Here is a 22210-nt window from a genome sequence, read left to right on the forward strand (position 1 = left end):
GCAGCCATAAGCAATGACGTCTGACGTTTAAAAAAAAGAGAAAAGAAAACAACTGTAAACAGCTCTTGACTGATCTCTGGCAAACAGCCTTGGACATTATTTCAGGACATTATGTGCTGCAGAGGGACATTTCTAACCGCTCGAGAGACACACTGGCTCAGATCTAAAACAAAATTTTAGCTTCACAGAGGGCTAAGTAAAGGACATGGAGGTACAACCGTCCTATGTGTCAATTCAAACACAATGACGCACAGTGATGTAACTGTACGACAAAGCAAACACTTTACCTTCTTATAGGTTTTCTCTCTGCTCGTGTTCAGTGATCCTGCCATCCCATTCTCTGCTGAGGATGACATCTGATGGAAAAGCAATGAAATAAAAATACGTGAGCATGAAGCTCAAAGACCTTGACCGGCTGTCCTAAATCAATGCGTGCCCATCACAAACATAACCATGTGTTCTCAAATTCTTTATTCAATCATCCCTCTGAAACCACAAAGTAAAGTCTATAATGATTTATTCATGGCTAAAACATTTTAAATTAACAACACACAACTGATACCTTCCAGAAGAGCGCCGTCGTTAAAATGGTGCTGTACATTTACGATGGATTATATATTCTATTCCAGTAAATTAGTTTGAAATGTAACACATACGCATGTCTAACCACACTTTTGGCATTTAAATTACATACAATCATTTTTATCACATACATGCTTCATAACTAAACACACTAGACCTCATACGCTCATGTGAGAACACACCTCCTGCAAGCCCCCCCCCCCCCCCCCCCCCCCCCACACACACACACACACACACACACACACACATACACACACACAGACGCACACCAATATTTGTGGAAATCTGTTCTAGTATCGACACCCCGTCTTGCAGACTATACATTGGATTCTAATCTAATTACGTTTGTTCCACAAATCTGATTGGTTAATCGTCTGAGATTTCAGACCATAAAATATCCAGTAGACGGTGGCAAAATATTTGACTGTTTCACATTTGATGTATAACTTGGCGCCCTGACCGCATTGCTTCGCAGGTGTCAATAATGGCGCTGTCAGCTGAGAGCGACAGAAACTAGTGCAGCGATGACGATGCAGAAGTGCGTGGATTTAATAGATTTAACTGGATTAATTGATGAATTTACCATGGATTTAACTCAACGCAGCTGACGAGATGGAGAAATCTGTGGGTCTACTCAGAGAATTTCCAGTTTGGCATGCAGACGCTGTTGCTACGGTAAGCTTTGACAAGCTGACCAAACCCTTTCACAATGATTCGCCGACCGAATTACTTACAGAAAAATAAACCGTGTAAACGATGGAATTGGATTAGAATGGAAATAACCGCTTGTGTCTGATGATTTGCATAAATTCATGCTGGATTACAGTCGCAAATATCCATTTTACCGGCGAACATCCGCAAATCATCAGACACAACAGGGTTATTCCATAAATTTACACACACTCACATACACTCATCTTCAACTGCTTACTCCAATTAAGGGTCATGGGGGGGGAGTCTATCACAGCAGTCAGAGTGCGAAGCGGGGTACACCCTGGACAGGACGCCAGTCTGTCACAGGGCCACATATAGACAAACAAACACATTCACCCCCACACGCACACCTACAGACAGTTTTTTAAAGAATCCAGTCCACCTAACCTGCATGTCTTTGGATGTGGGAGGAAGCTGGCAAGAACCCACAAAAACACATGGAAAACACGCAAATTCCAAACAGAAAGGCCACAGGTGGGAATCGAACTTGTGACCTGCTTGCTGTGAAGCAACAGAGCTAACCACTAAGCCACCGTGTTGCCTCCATAAATTTACTCCATTTTTATTTGAATTTACTCCATTTTGCAATAAGACTGTAACAACAAAATGTGGAAAAAGTGAAGCACTGTGAATACTTTCTGGATACATTGTTTGCACTATTTTTATGGATCTGCTCAAAAATTCAACAATTTCAATTCCATGCCACATCCATCCCTTGTCCCAGTTTCAAGAGACCAGTCAATTTGTTTTGTGTATGCTGTATAAGCCAGTAAGTGAACAAACACAACAACAAATACACAAGTTGAAGAATAGCCTCTTTGGGGTGGGTAATTATTACTTTCTTTACAGTCAACAATGACTGAGGGCAGGAAATATAGAGAACAAAAACTTACCTTGGCTCAGTCTTTTGCTCAAAATAATGTTCAAGGCAGCGTTTTTGGACCGTCAAGCTGAGAAGACATCAGGAGGGTCAGATGCATCAGGGTTCCCTCTGCAAGAAAAAGAAAGCATTTACAAGAGCACTTTCATAAAGGAAAACAAATACAAAATTATCACAGCCTTGAACATTATGTAAAGCTGTTTCAAGTAAGGGATACATCAGTCAAAAATTTTGAAACACAGGACCTATGATGGGACCTACATCCAGAAAAAATCTGTTTCTATGAATGCATGTAAACATTTTCTAAATATTATTCAATACCTTACTTTAGGTACCAGATTACCCTGTCGGGACATAATATACATATTTCTCCTATATAATGTATCCACCAGGATAGGTTCCAGACTGTGACTAGGGGTGCTGGAAAAAATCGATTCACATCTGAATCGCGATTCTTATTTATTAAGATTCTGAATCGATTCAAAATGTCCAAGAATCGATTTTTAAAAAGCATATTTTAAACATTTTCTTACTTACTCGCTGCGTGTACTGTTTGTCAGGCAATGGCCTCCGTACTACAGCGTCCCCGCAAGGGGAGGGTCCGGCGTGCTTCAAACATTAGCTTAGCATGGCGGACGAGGGGCTAATTCAGCCAGCGCCGTCTTTGCTGAAGGCAAATGTTTGGGCACATTTTAGATTTTATTATTTGCTGCGTAAGAAGGAGCTTGACATGACTTATGCAGTCCGCAAAATCTGCAAAATGAAAGTCAAGTACTTCGGAAACACTTCAAATCCGCAAGCCCACATGCTACAGCATCACCCGGAGCTAAAAGAAGCGAAGCAGCGGTCTCTGCCGATTACTGACCAGCGCTTAGCTAAACTGCCAGCCAACTCTGAACGAGCAAAGCAGATAAGTAAATTTACATTTTTAGAATCACTTGATTAACTTTGTAAAGCTGCAGTTTTTATACATAAACATTTTTAGTAATATAACTATTTCCCAGAGCTCTTTGAATCGAAAATCGATTCTGAATCAAATCGTCACCCCAAGAATCAGAATCAAATTGAATCGTGAGTTGTTGTAAGATTCACATCCCTACCAGTGACTCTAACATAGAATCAACGGGTTCAGTCTGTCTCACCCTCACCTCTGAACAAGAATGTATTGATACTCAAATGTTGTGGAACAATACATACACACATAATTTAAATTTAAAAAAAATGTTGGAATTCACTTTGAGGCTTAACAAATGTAGAAACACTGATTTGCAGCAATGATAATGTTGTTAGGTATAAATAGAGTTGGACCGCCTCACAACTTTACCACACTTAAGATCACTTGGTTGACGTAATTCCCTCACAGACAGTACCCACGTTATCTCCAAACATCATACTGACTAGTAAGTTGCAGCTGGTGAAGCTTTTCAAACAAATAGCAAAAAAGAAACAATGTAGGTCAGATGTAACCAACCCTGTTCCTGGACATCACTTATCTGCATGTTTTCCAACTCTCCCTGATCACCAACTGCTAATTAAGTCAGGTGTGCTTCGCCAATCAAGAGCAAGGAAACATCAGATGGAACTAATCAGTTGTGGTTGCAGCAGGTGCACACTGAAAACATGCAGGACAGGTGATCTCCAGGAGCAGGGTTGATGACCCCTGACACAGACCATCAACATTTTATAGGAAACGCAGTCTTGAAGGAGAACACACAAATGTGGACACAATGGATACCGATGACATCAGAAAATCTAAAGTAATAAAAAAAAAAATCTTTGACTAGCCACTGACTGCTGTGTGGGCCACCCGAAGAGGAGGTACTGCTGGCCAACGCCAGAGGGCGCCCTGCTTGTTGTCGGGTTTCAGGCACCAGAGGGCGCAGTTACCATCCAGGAGCCAGGACTGACAGCTGTCAGCAATCATCATCATCTGCACCATAAAAGCCTGGAGGAGACACCACATCTCTGCCGAGATATCAGCTTACCTCACAGGTAAACTTCTCAGCCATTACTGTGCCGTTCACACATATTCCTGTTTCTAAGTTTGGCAGTGTTTAACCTTGTATACTCGCAGCTTGGAGCTGGGTGGTAGAAGTTGGAAGGAGTCGGCGTTTCCTACTCCTCATTTCTCCCCTAAGTATACTACTGGTGCTGCACGTACTTAGCGTTTCCTGTTTCCTGGGTGTGGTGGATTATTCCCTCAGGAAGGACTGGTGACTTTTTTTGCTGACTGCTTACTGGGTGTCCACACACCCACCATTAACCTGTTTTTGTTCCTGCCAGAAGTACCGGATCTGACAGCTGAAGCTGAGGCCACCTGGGGACTCGGGACTTGGCGGCTTCGGTATACTGCAGGTCTTCGTTGGCGGCGGAACCTTGTGGGCCCCGGCTCTTCTCTGGATAGGCGTCTCCTACCCTCGGGCCTGCCCACACGTCACTTATTGTATCTTGTGATTGACTGTCTAAAAGCAGTATTCGACCTGTTGTGCACATTTGCCGCAATAAATTGTATTTATTGGAATATCTATTGACCGTTCATTTACGCCCCCTGTTGTGGGTCCGTGCATTACACTTTCCCCAACACTGACACATATTTCTGGCCTATTATAGATAGTTTGAGACTTCAACACAATTACCCAGGAGCCCCTGTGCACTGTCATCTTTGGGGTTAAGAGCCACCTTTGTTTAGGTCTAACCTTACCAATCCCTAGAGCAAGCACACAAGTGACAGTAGTAAGGAAAAACTCCCCCTGATGATATTGAGGAAGAAACCTCAAGCAGACCAGACTCAAAGGGGTGACCCTCTGCTTGGGCCATGCTTCCAACACAATTGACAAAACAGGAAGTTATACAGGACATTTTGGGAGCCCATGCTAGTGCACAAGACGGGTGGCTTTCAGAAGAAAATAATGTTCTCTCAGGACTGCATGCAAAAATGTGTATATACTGCCTAATATCACATTAAGCTGCAGAGTCAATAAACTCAGTGACAAACTTTAACGCTAAGTACAGAGACATTTTTGATGCCATCTATCTGTACAAACTGAAACTGACCTTTGTCACCATTCTTGCTGTTTTTACCCCATAATTCCATAAAATTCAATCACAGATGGTCCAAACTATACCTTTTTGGAATATTTATGTTCAGACAAATAATGTGGTGTAGTTTTCAATATGATTGGAGCATCTTTTAATTTTGACCCCTGGGTAATTCTTCAATTGAACCCTACCTGGCTGCCTATTGAAAATTCAAAAGAGGAATGTCTAAGGAGTATTTGTGCCAAATTTGATGCTTGTATCACCATTTGCAGGATTCTGCTATAAATATTCTCTTGTCTGCTGCACTTTATTTTCCTACATAAGCTAAGCTGTGTGTGTTTTAGATGGGTAAAAAAAACATGATAAAGTGGATGAGAGTGCGGTGACGGAGGCGCAGCCCTGAGGTTGTAAGTGATCCGTTGCTGCTGCCCAACTCACAGCTGAACCAACTCCTCACTGATCCATGAAAACACCACAGTGTCTCACGTCCTCCCGTGTTCACCACAACTCTTACTGCACCGCTCCCCCGTCTGCTTACCTTCTGCTTTGACCTTCAAGTGTCAGAGAAACCATAAGAATAGCTGCACACCAGCTTTCTGAATGGGCAAGAACAACAAGAGTCGGAGCACTTTGAAAAACTGGAGCCTGCAGTCACTGAGCCACCTGCATATCAATGCACCTGCAAGACTACAAACGGTGAGCCTGGAGTATTACACAACACCTTTCTGCTTGATCAGCATTCGGAACTCCTACCCATCCTGCGCTAGCTTTCAGTAAATACATTCGCGGCCATTCACATGCTACCACATCAGCTCCTCCCTCTCTTGTAAGGGAAAATCATCACTATATGACATGTATTTTGAAAAACGTTTTATCTACATTATCGTGCTGCAATACAACCAATGTGTAAAAAATGACCTTTCTGCTGACCCCCAGCACACATGTCTTTAAAAGGATACAGGTAGTCAGGCGATGTTCACATAATATAAGAATGTAGCAGACACTAAGCTCTTATCTCCAAACAGGGTTCTTATCTCTGCACTGGTTCTTCTGTTGCTATAAACACAGAGACGGCACCGACACAAAAAACACACCTCCTGACATAAAAGGCAGCTGTTTTGCCTTTGTTCATGTCTGTATGCCGTTTATATCTTCTCTACCACCTTAATATCCAGCCTTTTGTTTCCATATTAGGAAAGAAAAAGCGATAACGCAGGAGGCACGCACCTGCAGACCGCAAATTAAAACAATGGCATAGCATGCAACGCAAAATCACAGAAGAGGATATTAGTTGATAAATGGAAAAATAGCCTCAACTATTTGGTTGATAAAACTCTTTTTTCACATTAAAAATAAAACTTTGTTCCATTTCATCAGATGATGAGTTTTTCCTGTTTGACATTATTTTTGATTTGCAGGCTGCAGCCCACCCCAAAAAGCATTCAGCAGCCCCACCGTAACCCCACCACAAAACCAACATTTGCTGTTTGAAATTCCCATCTCGGCCTCCATTTTCCAAAGTCTGGATGATCCTATAGTCCAGTAGTGCCCCCACTTTCCACAGCATGCGTGGAATTGTTTGTGGACTAAACTGGGATCATGCATGTTTATGCCACTCAAACATTTTAATTTATTATCTTCTACCAGCCACTGCAGGTGGGACTGGGGATACAGACTCACAATCCACCTGTGCTCACTTCCATCATGTAAAGCTGGTGCTCAAGAACCACAAACCTACACATTTTCCATCTCTTGCTGCTCTGTCACAATCTGAATAGCTCACTCAGGTATCTGGTAGTACTTGACTGGCTGAGTACAAATAAGTTCATCAGACTGTGACAGAGCAGAGAGTGATGGAAAACATGTAGGTTAGGTGGTACTTGAGGAGCAGGTTGAGAACCACTGCTATAACCTATGAACAGCTCACTCACTTTATTCAAAAATTGGTATGCTTAATCATATACTACGTTTCCTCACCTCATGAACGTTTGGGTCATCTATCTATTGACTGATAGAGACATTTCAAACACTGTGGACTCTATACGTTATATCAAGTTCAAGTTTCAAGTTTATTCGGTTCAAGGAAAAGAATTTTGCAACAAAATAAAACTAAACAAAACAAAATATATAAAACTGATTTCTCAGCCAGTCAATCCATGCAACCAAAAGGGTGTAGGTAGCAAAGCTTATATACACCTACCCCTTTTACATCAGCAACTTTTACTTATCACAACAAAACAAACAAACTGAGCAGAACAGCAAAACACAGGCATCTTAAAATAATCAATAATCTGAAATTCCTCGTCATAGGCACACATCGCAATCAAATATATCTAAAATACAAAATCAATAACATAATTGTCCATACTTTAACTAACAGCTATATAGTCCTTCAAACATGAATTGTATTTTCAGAGAATTCAGAGAATTTATAGACAATTTTCACACATTCAGAAAACATCAGTTTCTTATATTGGCGTTTAAACTGATTGACATTTAGACATCGCTTGAGTTCCTTCGCCAGATTATTCCATATTTTAGGGCCACAAGTAGAAACACAGAAACCTTTCCTGGTCATCCTATAGGGCCAGCAATTTTAAAATGATACAAGCCCCTTAAATTATATTTTCCCTCTCTCTGCTTGAAAAATTCTTGAATTCTGAGGGTTTCAGCAATGGTAAACTGTCTTAAATGTGCTAAATTTGACAATATCAAATATCAAAACAAATCACTGTTAAGGAGTATTTTGGCGATATTTATTTATATTTTGTAATCTTTCTAACATTATAGATTAAATCAATTAATATTTTTTAATGTATTACTTTTTTAACAGTTTCTTTTCACATTTTACAAATGATACATTTAAACAGTATGAGGCTGAGTTTTGAACCCGGAATGTTCATAAGCCTGCTGAGCCCTGGCCTGAGGGTCAGGGATAGTTTAGAGTTCCTCTCTCTCTACCAAGAACTCAACCAGAGCTCCAACATAGTTTCCAGAACAGTCTACGAGAACCTGCTGCACTCAACAACAGCAGGACTGGTCACCTCTCAACCAGGAGATTCAGTTTACAGTGTTGCCTGGCATCAACAACATAACTGAGCTGCCCAATCCATATTCAAGCAGACATTATTTATTACAAGAGGCACTGACGAAGTAATAACAAAGTCACCTATAACAACACCATCTGTTCAAATCAAATAGACAAATGGTGTGTGCTGTCCAGTGCCATACAACAAATACTTCAAAGAGCCTATGCGCCTCCTCCGTAGGCCAGTCCATACCAGATCACCCAGTTTCAGGGAAATTTCCCAGGTTACACTCTCAGACTGGCTTAAAAAAAAATCATAGGTGCTCTTATACTAAACGTATGGAGAAAAACTCAAATACGAAGTCTGTTAGAAAAGTATCTGCCCTTTTTATTTTTTTCAAAAACCTGATGGATTTGAATCACGTGTGCTTGCATGAGCAAACCTTGAACCTTCGTGCGCATGCATAATTTTGTTCACGCCTGTCGGTTGCATCATTTGCTTGTAAGCAGCCTTTGTGTGAGGATGGGTGGAGTCTCTCATTGTTTTTTCTTTGCAAGGAAATGGCGGGACGACAGGAACAGCGCAACTGCATCAAATTTTGCTAGAAACTGGGCGACAGCCAGGTGGAAACCATTCGGATTATTCAGACGGCTTTTGGTGACGATCCTCTGGGCATCACACCGATTAAGGAGCGGTACAACCGATTTAAAGACGTCCGCACAACGGTGGAGAGTGAGCCACACTCCGGGCAGCATCAACATGCTGAAATGATCAGATCATTTCCAAAGTGAACACTGTGGTGATGTGGGACCGTCGTGTGATTATCCGAGAAATTGTGGAAGAGGTGGACATCAGCACTTTTTTGGCACATTCCACTGTGACAGATGATTTTACCATGAAAAGAGCGGCGGCGAAATTCATCAGCACGAAGCTGATGGCGCAGCAACAGCGTCTCCGTGATGAAGCCTCATAGGACAAGCCCTGACATGCCCAGCTTGTCCACAATTTCTCGGATAGTCACACGACTGAAAAGCCACCGAAAACCGTCTGAATCTTGGGGGACGAGGTGAGCATGTCACAACACGTCCTGTGAGGCTTCATCACGGAGGCGCTGTTGCTGCACCATCAGCTTCGTGCCGATGAATTTCGCCGCCGCTCTTTTCATGGCAAAATCTTCTTTCACAATGGAATGTGCCAAAAAAGTGCTGATGTCCACCTCTTCCACAATTTCTCGGATAATCACACAACGGTCCCACATCACCACAGCGTTCACTTTGGAAATTATCTGGTCATTTCAGCATGTTGATGCCGCCCGGAGCACGGCTCGCTCTCCACCGATGTGCGGACGTCTTTAAACCGGTTGTACCGCTCCTTAATCTGTGTGATGCCCAGAAGATCGTCACCGAAAGCCATCTGAATAATCTGAATAGTTTCTGCCTGGCTGTCGCCCACTTTCTAGCAAAATTTGATGCAGTCGCGCTGCTCCAGTTGTTCCGCCATTTCCTTGCAAAGAAAAAAACGACGAGAGACTACACCCATCCTCACACAAAGGCTGCTTACAAGCAAATGACGCAATCGACAGGCGTGAAAAAATTCACGCATGCGCATGAAGGTTCAAGGTTTGCTCATGCAAGCACACGTGATTCAAATCCATCAGGTTTTTGAAAAAAATAAAAGGTCGGATACTTTTCTAACAGACCTCGTATTGTCCGTGTAATGTGGAGTTTTGTGCCAAACTGAGAGAGTGATCCACTGGGATCCACTGGGTGATTTGACCTTGTAGTGCTTTTGCCAGAGCGATGAGTGGAGCTGTGCGCCTCATAGGTGCATGGACCGACTGTCTGCCTGGGTGGTTGCCATCTAACATAATTCCACAGTGTGGTAGATGTGGCGATGTGCAGTACCAGTGCATTCTCACAGATTTAACTTGACTATTACATTTTTGGATTTTAACTGTCGTATTGATGCCGTACACCTCAATTATTTTCAAAGTGCTGAACAAATAAAATTATTATCATTAGTAGTAGTTGTAGTCATAGCAGCAGTAGTAGTGGTAGTAGTAGTCGTTGTCATTGTCACCGGGATCTCCACTAAAACTCTACATGCTGATAAATATAAATACACTAGCGTGTTGCCTGTGGGGATCCATGGGCTCTATATTGGGTAGTGTTTATAAAATAAGTAACTGACATTTTTCAAGGGTGGCAATAAATTGTCCAACGTTTCTATAATGAGTTGGAATGGTGTGCGATTCCAGAATGTTTTTAGAACTTTAAGGCCTAATCCTCTCCCCAGTGGGGCCGGGCCTTTAGCCATTAGACCTCAACAGTTTTTTGAAGAAGAACTCAACACTTTTATTTACTGTTAATTATGTATTTTTTATGTTAATCTACTGTCTTAATGTATTTATAAATAGTTAAGGTTCTTGTTATCATATACACACTATTATTATTATTATTATCATTATTATCAGTATTATTATTATTATTATTATTACTATCATTATTATTTTATGGAAATAAGTGTTTTCACTTTCTTGTGTCATCCATGTATTGGTAACATATTTACTATTATGTACTTGTATTATGTACAACTAAATAAAATCACACACGCACACACGCACTCATGCTTAATATATACATAATTAACCACCCCCTGCTGGATTGAGTCCAGAATGTAAATATCAATGTTCACTGTTCGGTGTTGTTACCTAATATATGTAGTCCTATCAATGTTCGGGTTTGGCGCCGTTCATCCTTGACCCAAAATACATAAACATACCAAACCGCAAATTTCAGCTCTCCCCAGTTTCGCCGTGATCAAAGCCATACACCCCCACACACACAGAGGCCACTTGGCTATTATAATATAGATGAAATATGTATAATTTTTATTACATCAAGGATGATGTACTACTTGAAAATTTGATTAAAAAGTAAAAATAAAATAAAATCCAAGTTCACAATAGAAAGGGAAATAAATTTAAAAGAAAAGTTCTGTATCTGCTGGTTTACCTAAAATTGAATAGTTTCTTCTCTGGGCCACGCTTCACATCCTCACCAGGTTTAAGAAATAAATAAATAATAAAAATCAGTTCAGCCGTTTTCCTGTAATCCTCTTAAAAACAGATGCAGGTAAAAACACGACCTCTTTGGCTCAGCTATGAAGAGCATCTATGACTAATGTGAGAGCAAACACGTTTATTTACCAAGCTCACAAACACAATGTAGTGTTACAGTTTCCCAGCTGATTGATGAATGTATGTCCAATATTTGCTTTGTTTTGAAGCTTTGGGCTTCAACTAACTCTGAAGAAAAATCTATGAGTCATTAGCAGCTGGATGCTGAATTTCACAGCTGCATCACTTTTTGCAGTAGTCACATTGGGTGCAGATGTTTTATCAGCCACAGAGACTGGTGAGACACTGATGAGCCAAAATGAGCTGCTCCAGTTGACTGCTGACACTCCTGTGACTGAACTACAGGCAAAATTTTTCACATTATTACACAAAGTAAAATGGTTAACATACGTTCTATTTTGCATGCATGTGCCTTGTCCTTTATGTTTCACCCTTGTAGAATAAATAAACTTTGCTGTATTCCACACGCCCTTAGCGAAAAGTCTACCACCCTTCAGGCAAACACACACGAGTGCATGTCAAACATTGGCTCTCACGTCATATCTTCTGCAGGGTTTTTGCAGTATCATTCAGGGAACCAGTCTCACTGCACAAGTCTCATAACCACACAGTAGCCGAGTACTCAGGCCTATTATGTGAGCTCGGAACTGTTATGTTGAAAACACTAATGTAAGTGCAGCAGAAGCAGTGATAACTAGAACACCGTGCTCCTCCAGCGCAAACCTCCACCAACACCAGTTTACAATTCCACCGATTTTTACCTTGGAAAAAAATTTAACGTCAAAATCCTGTTAGAAGTGATTTTTCAGAAGTTAAATTAGATGTGATCAAATGTCAAGAGTATGGATTTAGTTCATGCACTTGAATCGAAGCTTGTCGCACTCCGGATCAGATCCAGGCCAGATTCAGGTAGAGAGTGAACGACACTGTACCTAATGTCCAATATTTGAAGGACAGGTGCATTCTTGGCTGAGATACTATGCAAATTGTACGAGGTCTATTAGAAAAGTATCCGACCTTATTTAAAAAAAAAAAACATATGGATTTGAATCACGTGTGCTTGCGTGACCCAACCTTGAACCTTCATGCGCATGCGTGATTTTTTTCACGCCTGTCGGTTGCGTCATTCGCCTGTGAGCAGGCTTTGAGTGAGGAGTGGTCCACCCCCCTCGGTGGATTTTCATTGTCAGGTAAATGGCTGAGAGACAGCTGCTTTGCTTGATCAAATTTTTTTTAGAAACTGTGAGGCACATCCATGTGGACACCATTCGAGAAATTCAGGTGGTTTTTGGTGAAAATTTTATGGGCTTCAAAGACATTAAGGGATGTTACTGTCGCTTTAACGACGCCCTCAGCAGCTGTGGGGCGCGCCGCGCTCCAGCTGCCATCGACAGGCTGAACGACCATTTCATTTCTAAACGGATCGCTCTGTGGATCCGTGACCATCGTGTGCACTTTCTCTGGTTATCACAAGAGCTGGACATCACCCATTTTCCTGCAGATTTCACTTTTAACAAGAGATTTTGTCGTGGAAAGCCGAGCAGACACTTCGCGCATCATGATGAATTCGCTGCTGGACCAACACAAAACCACCTCCATTTTGGTCTCACAGGACGGCTTTGAGATGGCGTTCAGACAGCTGTCGGTGGTTTTTCAGTCGAGTGATTATCCAAGAAATTGTGGATGTGCCTGGACATGCCAGAACATGTTCTGTGACATTTCATCACAGCGTTGCTTTGGAATTCCTCCGCACGTCTATCTCAATTTGCCGAAAAAGTGCTGATGTCCACGTCTTTTCACAATTCCTGTGCTAGTCCAGACGACGTCCCGGATAAAACACAGCGTCCAGTTTGGAAATGAACGGCACATTCCACTGTTACGAGGAGTTTTTGTCATGGAAAGGAGCGGACACTTCGCACGTCACGACGACAAGCGAGACAAAGAACACCTCCGTTTCAGAGTGCCAGAAGGACAAGCTGGGACATGCCTTTCAGTGCTTACCAGTCGAGTGAGTATCATGTTTTGGCATGTCCAGGCACATCCACAATTTCTTGGATAATCACTCGACTGAAAAACCACCGACAGCTGTCTGAACACCATCTCAAAGCTGTCCTGTGAGACCAAAATGGAGGTAGTTTTGTGTCGGTCCAGCAGCGAATCCATCATGACGCGCGAAGCGTCCGCTCGGCTTTCCACGACAAAATGTCTTGTTAAAAGTGAAATCTGCAGGAAAATGGGTGATGTCCAGCTCTTGTGATAACCAGAGAAAGTGCACACGATGGTCACAGATCCACAGAGCGATCCGTTTAGAAATGAAATGGTCGTTCAGCCTGTCGATGGCAGCTGGAGCGCGGCGCGCCCCACAGCTGCTGTGGGCTGTCCTTAAAGCGACAGTAACATCCCTTAATGTCTTTGAAGCCCATAAAATTTTCACCAAAAACCACCTGAATTTCTCGAATGGTGTTCACATGGATGTGCCTCACAGTTTCTAAAAAAAATTTGATCAAGCAAAGCAGCAGTCTCTCAGCCATTTCCCTGACAATGAAAATCCGCCGAGGCGGTGGACCACTCCTCACTCAAAGCCTGCTCACAGGCGAATGACGCAATCGACAGGTGTGAAAAAAATCACGCATGCGCATGAAGGTTCAAGGTTGGCTCAGGCTAGCACACGTGAATCAAATCCATATGTTTTTTTTTTTTTTAATAAGGTCGGATACTTTTCTAATAGACCTCGTACATTAACACGATCAAACTGGCTTTCCATTGTCAGCTTCAAACGTTCACAAAATCTGCAATCTGGATCAGATCCGGACAAACTTTTGTAGGTCGACAGCGAGTGCCAGGCTACTCCCTCCATGACAAATACCAATACAACAGAGGCATTCTTGAATGATATATAGTGCAAAATGTAAAGCAGATTCTCCCATTTTAAATGGTCACAAAATCTATAATCAGATCCAGATCAAACGCGCACCCCCCGGTTACCCCTAACACGTGGCATGCATGTGGTTTGCACATCTGCCCCCCCCCCCACACACACACACACATACACTCCCCCCTGCAGATGAGGTACCTCTCATCTGATCACAGAGTGACACCTTGGTCTGTGCACTGAACGGATAGGGGCATGGCTGGCTGCCAAAAGCAGCAGCTGTTGACATCTCTTGTCCTGGACATCACGGCTGCAGAACACGTACCATGTTTTGACGGACAGAACCTTACAACTGTCCACCGTGATGCGCATGTGTGTGCTTACCGTCCTCACGTGGTAACACATAAAAACATATTGCTTTTGTGACGGGCTGGAGCGCGCACAGCGCGCACAATGACAGGCTGCCCCAGCTGAAACAGACCGTTAATTCATGTAGACATGCAGCAGGTGATCTGAATGTCACATCTGTCCTGTGCGCTGTGCACTGCATGTAACAAGCCAATAGTGTGACAAATACTCCAATTTCAGTTATGTATCAGCAAAAATACGCCATAGCAAATGCCATTTTGTCAGTTATTACTGCACTTTTTTCTCTTTTTTTAAATAATACGTTTATCTCCTTGTTGATTTGAGACATTTTATGCTCCTATTATAACACAATGATTGTAGCACAGTGGTAAAGTTCCCATCTGGTAATCTGAGCTTTTCCAAATTGCATGTTTGATTCTCGCGAGTGGCATTTTTTTTTTTAACCAGGGTTATTTAACTGCAGGGTTCTGCATTGCGTCCCCTTTTATATATTACTGATATCAACCCAGTGATTTTCACTAATTATACAGCTGGTTTTTATTTTATTTTTCTCCACATCAGAGGCGCGATGTGGTTCAACACGTTCCAGCTGCACGCACTGTGTTCCTGCAAGTGTACGAGCGTGCACGAAACCGTCGCCGATGTGCCGTGCACGCCTGTGCAATCGTGCGTCCCTCACAACAGCAGGTGGATGATTTGTTGTTCCCCATTTTGTGTTTGGTTTGCAGATTTTCTTCCGGTTTCTCTGTCTTTCCTGTTATGTGTGAAGGGGCCCTAAAGGATAGACATTTTTCCAATTTTCCAAGATTTTTCCTGACTTTGACCTAAGACCTTGAAAATTGAATAATTTCTTGCCTATCAGGATATGAATCCACTGTAAAACTTTTATAACAATACGTATATGAAAAACTGTGGGTTACACGCTGACCACAAACAGACAAACAAACACACATGAAAAGGCAGGAATTACGTCATTCTAACATAGACATTATGATCTGACCAAGTTTATTCATTAGCAGAATTGATCAAAAACAAACATAAGTTTTTCACACAACCTAATAAAAGGGTCTGCCCTGGTACAGTATTTTTTGCTGTCCAAAATCATTCCAGAAAGGGCCAAGAGGGTACAGTCAGGGTGCTGATTAACATCACTTTGAGCAGATAGGATGAGCTGGTCAGTGAAATCACCTGTTGGAGCCAGTGGCCGTAAAGAAAACTTGCACCCTCTTGACCCTTTGTGGAATGTCTTTGGACATGACTGCTGTAATTATTGCAACAGCTCAAATAGGCATTGCTGTGCTCAGGGAGCACAGCAATGCCCCACCTACATGTTGAGAAAGTGCTGAACTTGAAACTCACTATCTCAGCAGTGACTTTCATGTCTCTGGCTTTGCAGCCACCAAGGAAGTGATGGTCAAGTCCTTAAAGCGGTGGACTTATGACCAGAGGATCGTCAGTTCAAATCCCTGTCAGACTAGAAATCACTAAGGACCACTGGGCAAGGTCCTCAATCCCCAAGTTGCTCTTGGTGTGCAGTTGAGGGCCTTGCAAGGAAGCACGCTGGCATTGGTGGCTGAATGTAAGGCATCGCTGTAAAGCACCATGAGCACATATATAAATACAGTCCAATCCATTTACTGCAATTTCTGGGAAGAGCATATTGAATCATGAGTTTGCTGGACAGAGGAGTTTGTTGATGCCAATACATTTGCAGGAGAATGAAAGTCTTTGGGATCCTTTCTCCAATTGTGACCCTTGGACACTAACCAGTGCCCTATGGTGATGACGAGTCCCAGGTCTTTTCTGGTGATCCCTCTGTACCACTGGAATAACTTTGTGTCAAATTAGCAGTTACTGTGGGAGAGTCAGATGAGGTGTACTACTTGCATTCTGAGGGAATATCAACTACAGCATTTTGGCCATGTGGTGTGTTTCTCTGCATGAGCCAGCATGCAGGTGCGTAAGTGTTCAGGACACAAGCAACTACAAATGCCAAAAGGGATGCCAATGCTTCACTGGTTGCAACAGATCATTATTTTCAAGAGGTTGGGTTGTCTATGAGGGGTGGGATATCACAATATTTAATTTTATGAAACAAAATCGATTTAAAAAGTAAAAAAAACAAACAAAAAAAAAACTATAAATTGCTGGTAGAAATGGTTGAAATAAGGTGGACATGTAGTACCACCTATAGTCAGCAGATGGCAAATTGTATTGTAGTCTCAATTTGCATTGCCTGCGTTTCAAACAGAGTTAAAAAAAATTAATGGGTGATTGCGAAAAATTTCTCCGGATATGAAACTGAGCAGACGGTGTGAGGCAGGGAGTCCAATCAACCGTTAAACCGTAACCCTAGAGCTCACACTCGGGGACGCATTTAGGACAAACTCGCTGCTTTGTGAGCAGGTCGCTGAGGCATGAAATGGTGTTCGATTTCCTCTCTGAGCAACGAAAATATCTACCCAAGAAGATAAGGCAATTTGGCAAACATCATGATATACTTAGACATTACCCAGCCCAAAAAAACTATTTGTAACCACTTTTCATGTACCCAGGTCTGTGGTTAAAAGTACAATTGCAGGCAATTTAGTAAAAAAAAAAATAAAAAAATAAAGTCACAATCACACGCAGTGTCGCTATTTGGCATCCATCTCCATCCATCCATTTTCCATACCCACTTACTCTAAGGAACCGGGAACCTTCCACACTGTTACAAGCGCAATGAACCAGTTGGTCACTACCCCATACCATGTATCACTTCTCTTATTAAATAAAAATTTTAGCATTCAGAAAAAAGCTTCAACATACCAAGGTCTCTGACAGAAGTTGCTTCTGTTTTTATCATGGTTTTTATTCTTGTTTTTAGTTCATTTTTAATTAATAGATTTTTATTGGATTAGTGGTTAGCACCATTGCCTCACAGCAAGAAGGTCATGGGTTCGATTCCCACCTGTGGCCTTTCTGTGTGGAGTTTGCATGTTCTCCCCGTGTTTGTGTGGGTTTCCTCCGGGTGTTCCAGTTTCCTCCCACATCTGAAGACATGCAGGTTCAGTGGATTGGAAACTTTACAATTGTCCAGGTCTCCCGTGCAAAAAGAGGTCTCAATCTCAGTGGGACTAATCTGGTTCAATTAAAATATTCTTGAACTTGTCTTAAATATTTTTCCACTCACCGCCTTGCCCATGTGCATAGCAGCTTTATTCTTCCCATATACCATACGGTTTCCTCCGACACCAGACAATTTATGGGTGGACTGTCGAAACTTAAGTGCCCTTGAGGGATTAGTAAAGTTTTTGCCATCTGTATCTGTAAAAGTGTAAAAACAAGGAATTACATTATCCTACTGAATCAATAAAATACCAACACTTTCAAAGTATATGACTGCATGAAGAATGCGGTTCAGGCTCCCTCCAAACACTCTCGTGCAGACGCCTGCTTACAGTTTGTCGTGACAGTGTGTTAACATAATTGGCTCAGCACACACAACTGTGCGAAAAAGTCGCTTCTGTAAAATGTGTCACGTTATGCTGTTCATCATCCTCTCTTGCGTCAAACTTCAACAAAATACAAATACACCCAAAGCAAACACATTTCATGTACACATACAGACACTGAAGATTTGCAGCCCAGCAAACAGAACCACACTCTTCTTACGCAGGTTGCTAACGTGCACATCCTCTGTGCTCCTCCTCCATCTCTAGAGATCCTATGCCACAAATAAAGCTGGAAAATGACAGCCAGCTATGATTTTAAAAGGGTATTTGTCATGCATTCTGCTCCATATTTCAACATAGCCACTGTCTGTGTTTGTTTTTGTCATTCCTCTGCAGATTCAGAGTGGTCTGCCTGCACACACCACAGCACTGCAGAGCACCGGCACTCAGTGATAGTGTGTGTGGAGGTCATAAATCATATCGAGTGTGCAGCTGCAACAGCAGCTTTTAACGATGCTGCAATGACGGCAATAGTGAAACAAAAGCGGTGCACGGGAGCATAACGTGGAGAATAATGAAGCCCATCCAGATGTCTTGACATATATTAAGCAGGGCTGTGCAGTGTATCTGATTGAGGATTAAAACTCTGCAGGTTTCATTTCCAAGCAGATGCATTTCCCGATTAGCACTCCTGCCAGCAGAGGAGAGGAATTCACTGAAATAGTCTGCTGATGTGACTCGCTGCGTTAAAAACCTGCAGACTCTTGGCCATGGACCACATGTTATTATTATCCAACCCTGTTTTAGAGGCATCCTGTCAACAGCTCAAGCTATGAACACATTTTGGGCCAGAAAATTGGCAAGCTAATTATTAAATTCACTGTGCATCACAAACACTTGCACTAAATTTGATCACATTCCACATATACATTGCAAACGCATGGGCCAGATCAGACTTGTATTAAATCAACTACGTACATATCATGTCTACACACACAGACCCTCAATCATTTGTAAGGAATTTTTATATTATATATATATATACACTCAACAAAAATATAAACGCAACACTTTTGGTTTTGCTCCCATTTTGTATGAGATGAACTCAGAGATCTAAAACTTTTTCCACATACACAATATCACCATTTCCCTCAAATATTGTTCACAAACCAGTCTAAATCTGTGATAGTGAGCACTTCTCCTTTGCTGAGATAATCCATCCCACCTCACAGGTGTGCCATATCAAGATGCTGATTAGACACCATGATTAGTGCACAGGTGTGCCTTAGACTGCCCACAATAAAAGGCCACTCTGAAAGGTGCAGTTTTATCACACAGCACAATGCCACAGATGTCGCAAGATTTGAGGGAGCGTGCAATTGGCATGCTGACAGCAGAAATGTCAACCAGAGCTGTTGCTCGTGTATTGAATGTTCATTTCTCTACCATAAGCCGTCTCCAAAGGCGTTTCAGAGAATTTGGCAGTACATCCAACCAGCCTCACAACCGCAGACCACGTGTAACCACACCAGCCCAGGACCTCCACATCCAGCATGTTCACCTCCAAGATCGACTGAGACCAGCCACTCGGACAGCTGCTGAGACAATCAGTTTGCATAACCAAAGAATTTCTGCACAAACTGTCAGAAACCGTCTCAGGGAAGCTCATCTGCATGGTCCTCATTGTCGTCGTCCTCATTGGGGTCTCGACCTGACTCCAGTTCGTCCTCGTGACCGACTTGAGTGGGCAAATGCTCACATTCGCTGGCATTTGGCACGTTGGAGAGGTGTTCTCTTGACGGATGAATCCCGGTTCACACTGTTCAGGGCAGATGGCAGTCAGCGTGTGTGGCGTCGTGTGGGTGAGTGGTTTTCTGATGTCAATGTTGTGGATCGAGTGGCCCATGGTGGCGGTGGGGTTATGGTATGGGCAGGCGTCTGTTATGGACGAAGAACACAGGTGCATTTTATTGATGGCATTTTGAATGCACAGAGATACTGTGAGGAGATCCTGAGGCCCATTGTTGTGCCATACATCCAAGAACATCACCTCATGTTGCAGCAGGATAATGCACGGCCCCATGTTGCAAGGATCTGTACACAATTCTTGGAAGCTGAAAATGTCCCAGTTCTTGCATGGCCGGCATACTCACCGGACATGTCACCCATTGAGCATGTTTGGGATGGTCTGGACCGGCGTATACGACAGCGTGTACCAGTTCCTGCCAATATCCAGCAACTTCGCACAGCCATTGAAGAGGAGTGGACCAACATTCCACAGGCCACAATTGACAACCTGATCAACTCTATGCGAAGAAGATGTGTTGCACTGCATGAGGCAAATGGTGGTCACACCAGATACTGACTGGTATCCCCCCCCAATAAAACAAAACTGCACCTTTCAGAGTGGCCTTTTATTGTGGGCAGTCTAAGGCACACCTGTGCACTAATCATGGTGTCTAATCAGCATCTTGATATGGCACATCTGTGAGGTGGGATGGATTATCTCAGCAAAGGAGAAGTGCTCACTATCACAGATTTAGACTGGTTTGTGAACAGTATTTGAGGGAAATGGTGATATTGTGTATGTGGAAAAAGTTTTAGATCTTTGAGTTCATCTCATACAAAATGGGAGCAAAACTAAAAGTGTTGCGTTTATATTTTTGTTGAGTGTATATATATATTTATATATATATATATATTTTTTTTTTCTGTGCCACTCCACCCTCAAGTTGTGTAACTGGTGATGGAACAGAAACTAGAGCAAAGAGCTTGTAGAGCTCAAACCTCCACCAACACTAGTTTCCAATTCCACAAATTTTTACCTTGAAAAGAATTTTTAAGATCAAAGTCCTGTTAGAAGTGGCTTTTCATAAGCTAAATGAGCTGTAATCAAACATCAGTATGTGTTTTGTGTTTTTTGTGGTTTTTTACATTTTCAGTTTCTGAATTCTGTTTCAGATCATTTTCACAGAACATTTTTATCTCTGCTATGCACAATTTGTTATTGCTTTTCAGTGCTTGGTGTCAAATCCACAATCTGGATCAGATCAGGATCAAACCTTGTCAGGTAATAGTGAGTGCCAGTCTGCACCTCACCATCAGATATGAGAGTGATTGGGGCACATTTGTTTAAGATATAATGTAAAATATACATTAAATGGAGCTTTCAATTTAAATGGCCACAAAGTCTGTAATCTGGATCAAATCTGTATCAAACTTTGTTCATCGATAAAGGATACCACAGAACGGTCTCAGACATGAAAGAAATTCAATATTTTTCGACAGAGATATGAATTTTTTTAAATTTGTTCAATGTTAAAGGATAGGGATTTTTACAATATTCCAAGATTTGACCTTTGACTTATGAATTTTAAAAATGAATCAGTTCTTGCCTATCAAGATATGAATCCTCTGTAAAAATTTCATAACAATACGAGGTCTGTTAGAAAAGTATCCGACCTTTTTATTTTTTTCAAAAACCTGATGGATTTGAATCACGTGTGCTTGCATGAGCCAACCTTTGAACCTTTGTGCGCATGCCTGAATTTTTTCACACCTGTCGGTTGCGTCATTTGCTTGCAAGCAGCCTTTGAGTGAGGATGGGTGGAGTCTCTCAGCGTTTTTTCTTTGCAAGGAAATGGCAGAACGACTGGAGCAGCGCGACTGCATCAAATTTTGCCAGAAACTGAGCGACAGCCAGGTGGAAACCATTCTGATTATTCAGATGGCTTTCGGTGATGATCCTATGGGTATCACACAAATTAAGGAGCGGTACAACCGGTTTAAAGACGTCCGCACAACCGTGGACAGCGAGCCATGCTTCCGTCGGCCATCAACATGCTGAAATGACCAGATCATTTCCAAAGTGAACGCTGTGGTGATGTGGGACTAACCAAGAAATTGCGGAAGAGGTGGACATCAGCACTTTTTCGGCACATTCCACTGTGACAGAAGATTTGGCCATGAAAAGTTGCAGCGAAATTCATTGGCACGAAGCTGATGGCGCAGCAAACGCGCCTCCGTGTTGAAGCCTCACAGGACATGTTGTGACATGCCCAGCTCGTCCAAAATTTCTCAGATAGTCACACGATTGAAAAGCCACCAAAAGCCGTCTGAATCTTCCGAATGGTCCATTCATTCCATTTTCGA

The 22210-nt window shown here is 42.3% G+C and overlaps 1 protein-coding gene across 1 annotated transcript in view; it reads right to left on the reverse strand.

The window, feature by feature from the left end:
- pip5k1bb (phosphatidylinositol-4-phosphate 5-kinase, type I, beta b) overlaps window positions 1-22210 on the reverse strand; it is a 114903-nt gene that overhangs the window by 74685 nt on the left and 18008 nt on the right. Inside the window, 2 exon segments of the mRNA XM_034170123.1 lie at window positions 288-356; window positions 2190-2287. Coding sequence (XP_034026014.1) covers window positions 288-356 — 69 coding nt within the window. The 5' untranslated portion in view covers window positions 2190-2287.

This window comes from Thalassophryne amazonica, chromosome 5 (assembly GCF_902500255.1).
Source record: "Thalassophryne amazonica chromosome 5, fThaAma1.1, whole genome shotgun sequence".
NCBI classification, from domain to species: Eukaryota; Metazoa; Chordata; class Actinopteri; order Batrachoidiformes; family Batrachoididae; genus Thalassophryne; species Thalassophryne amazonica.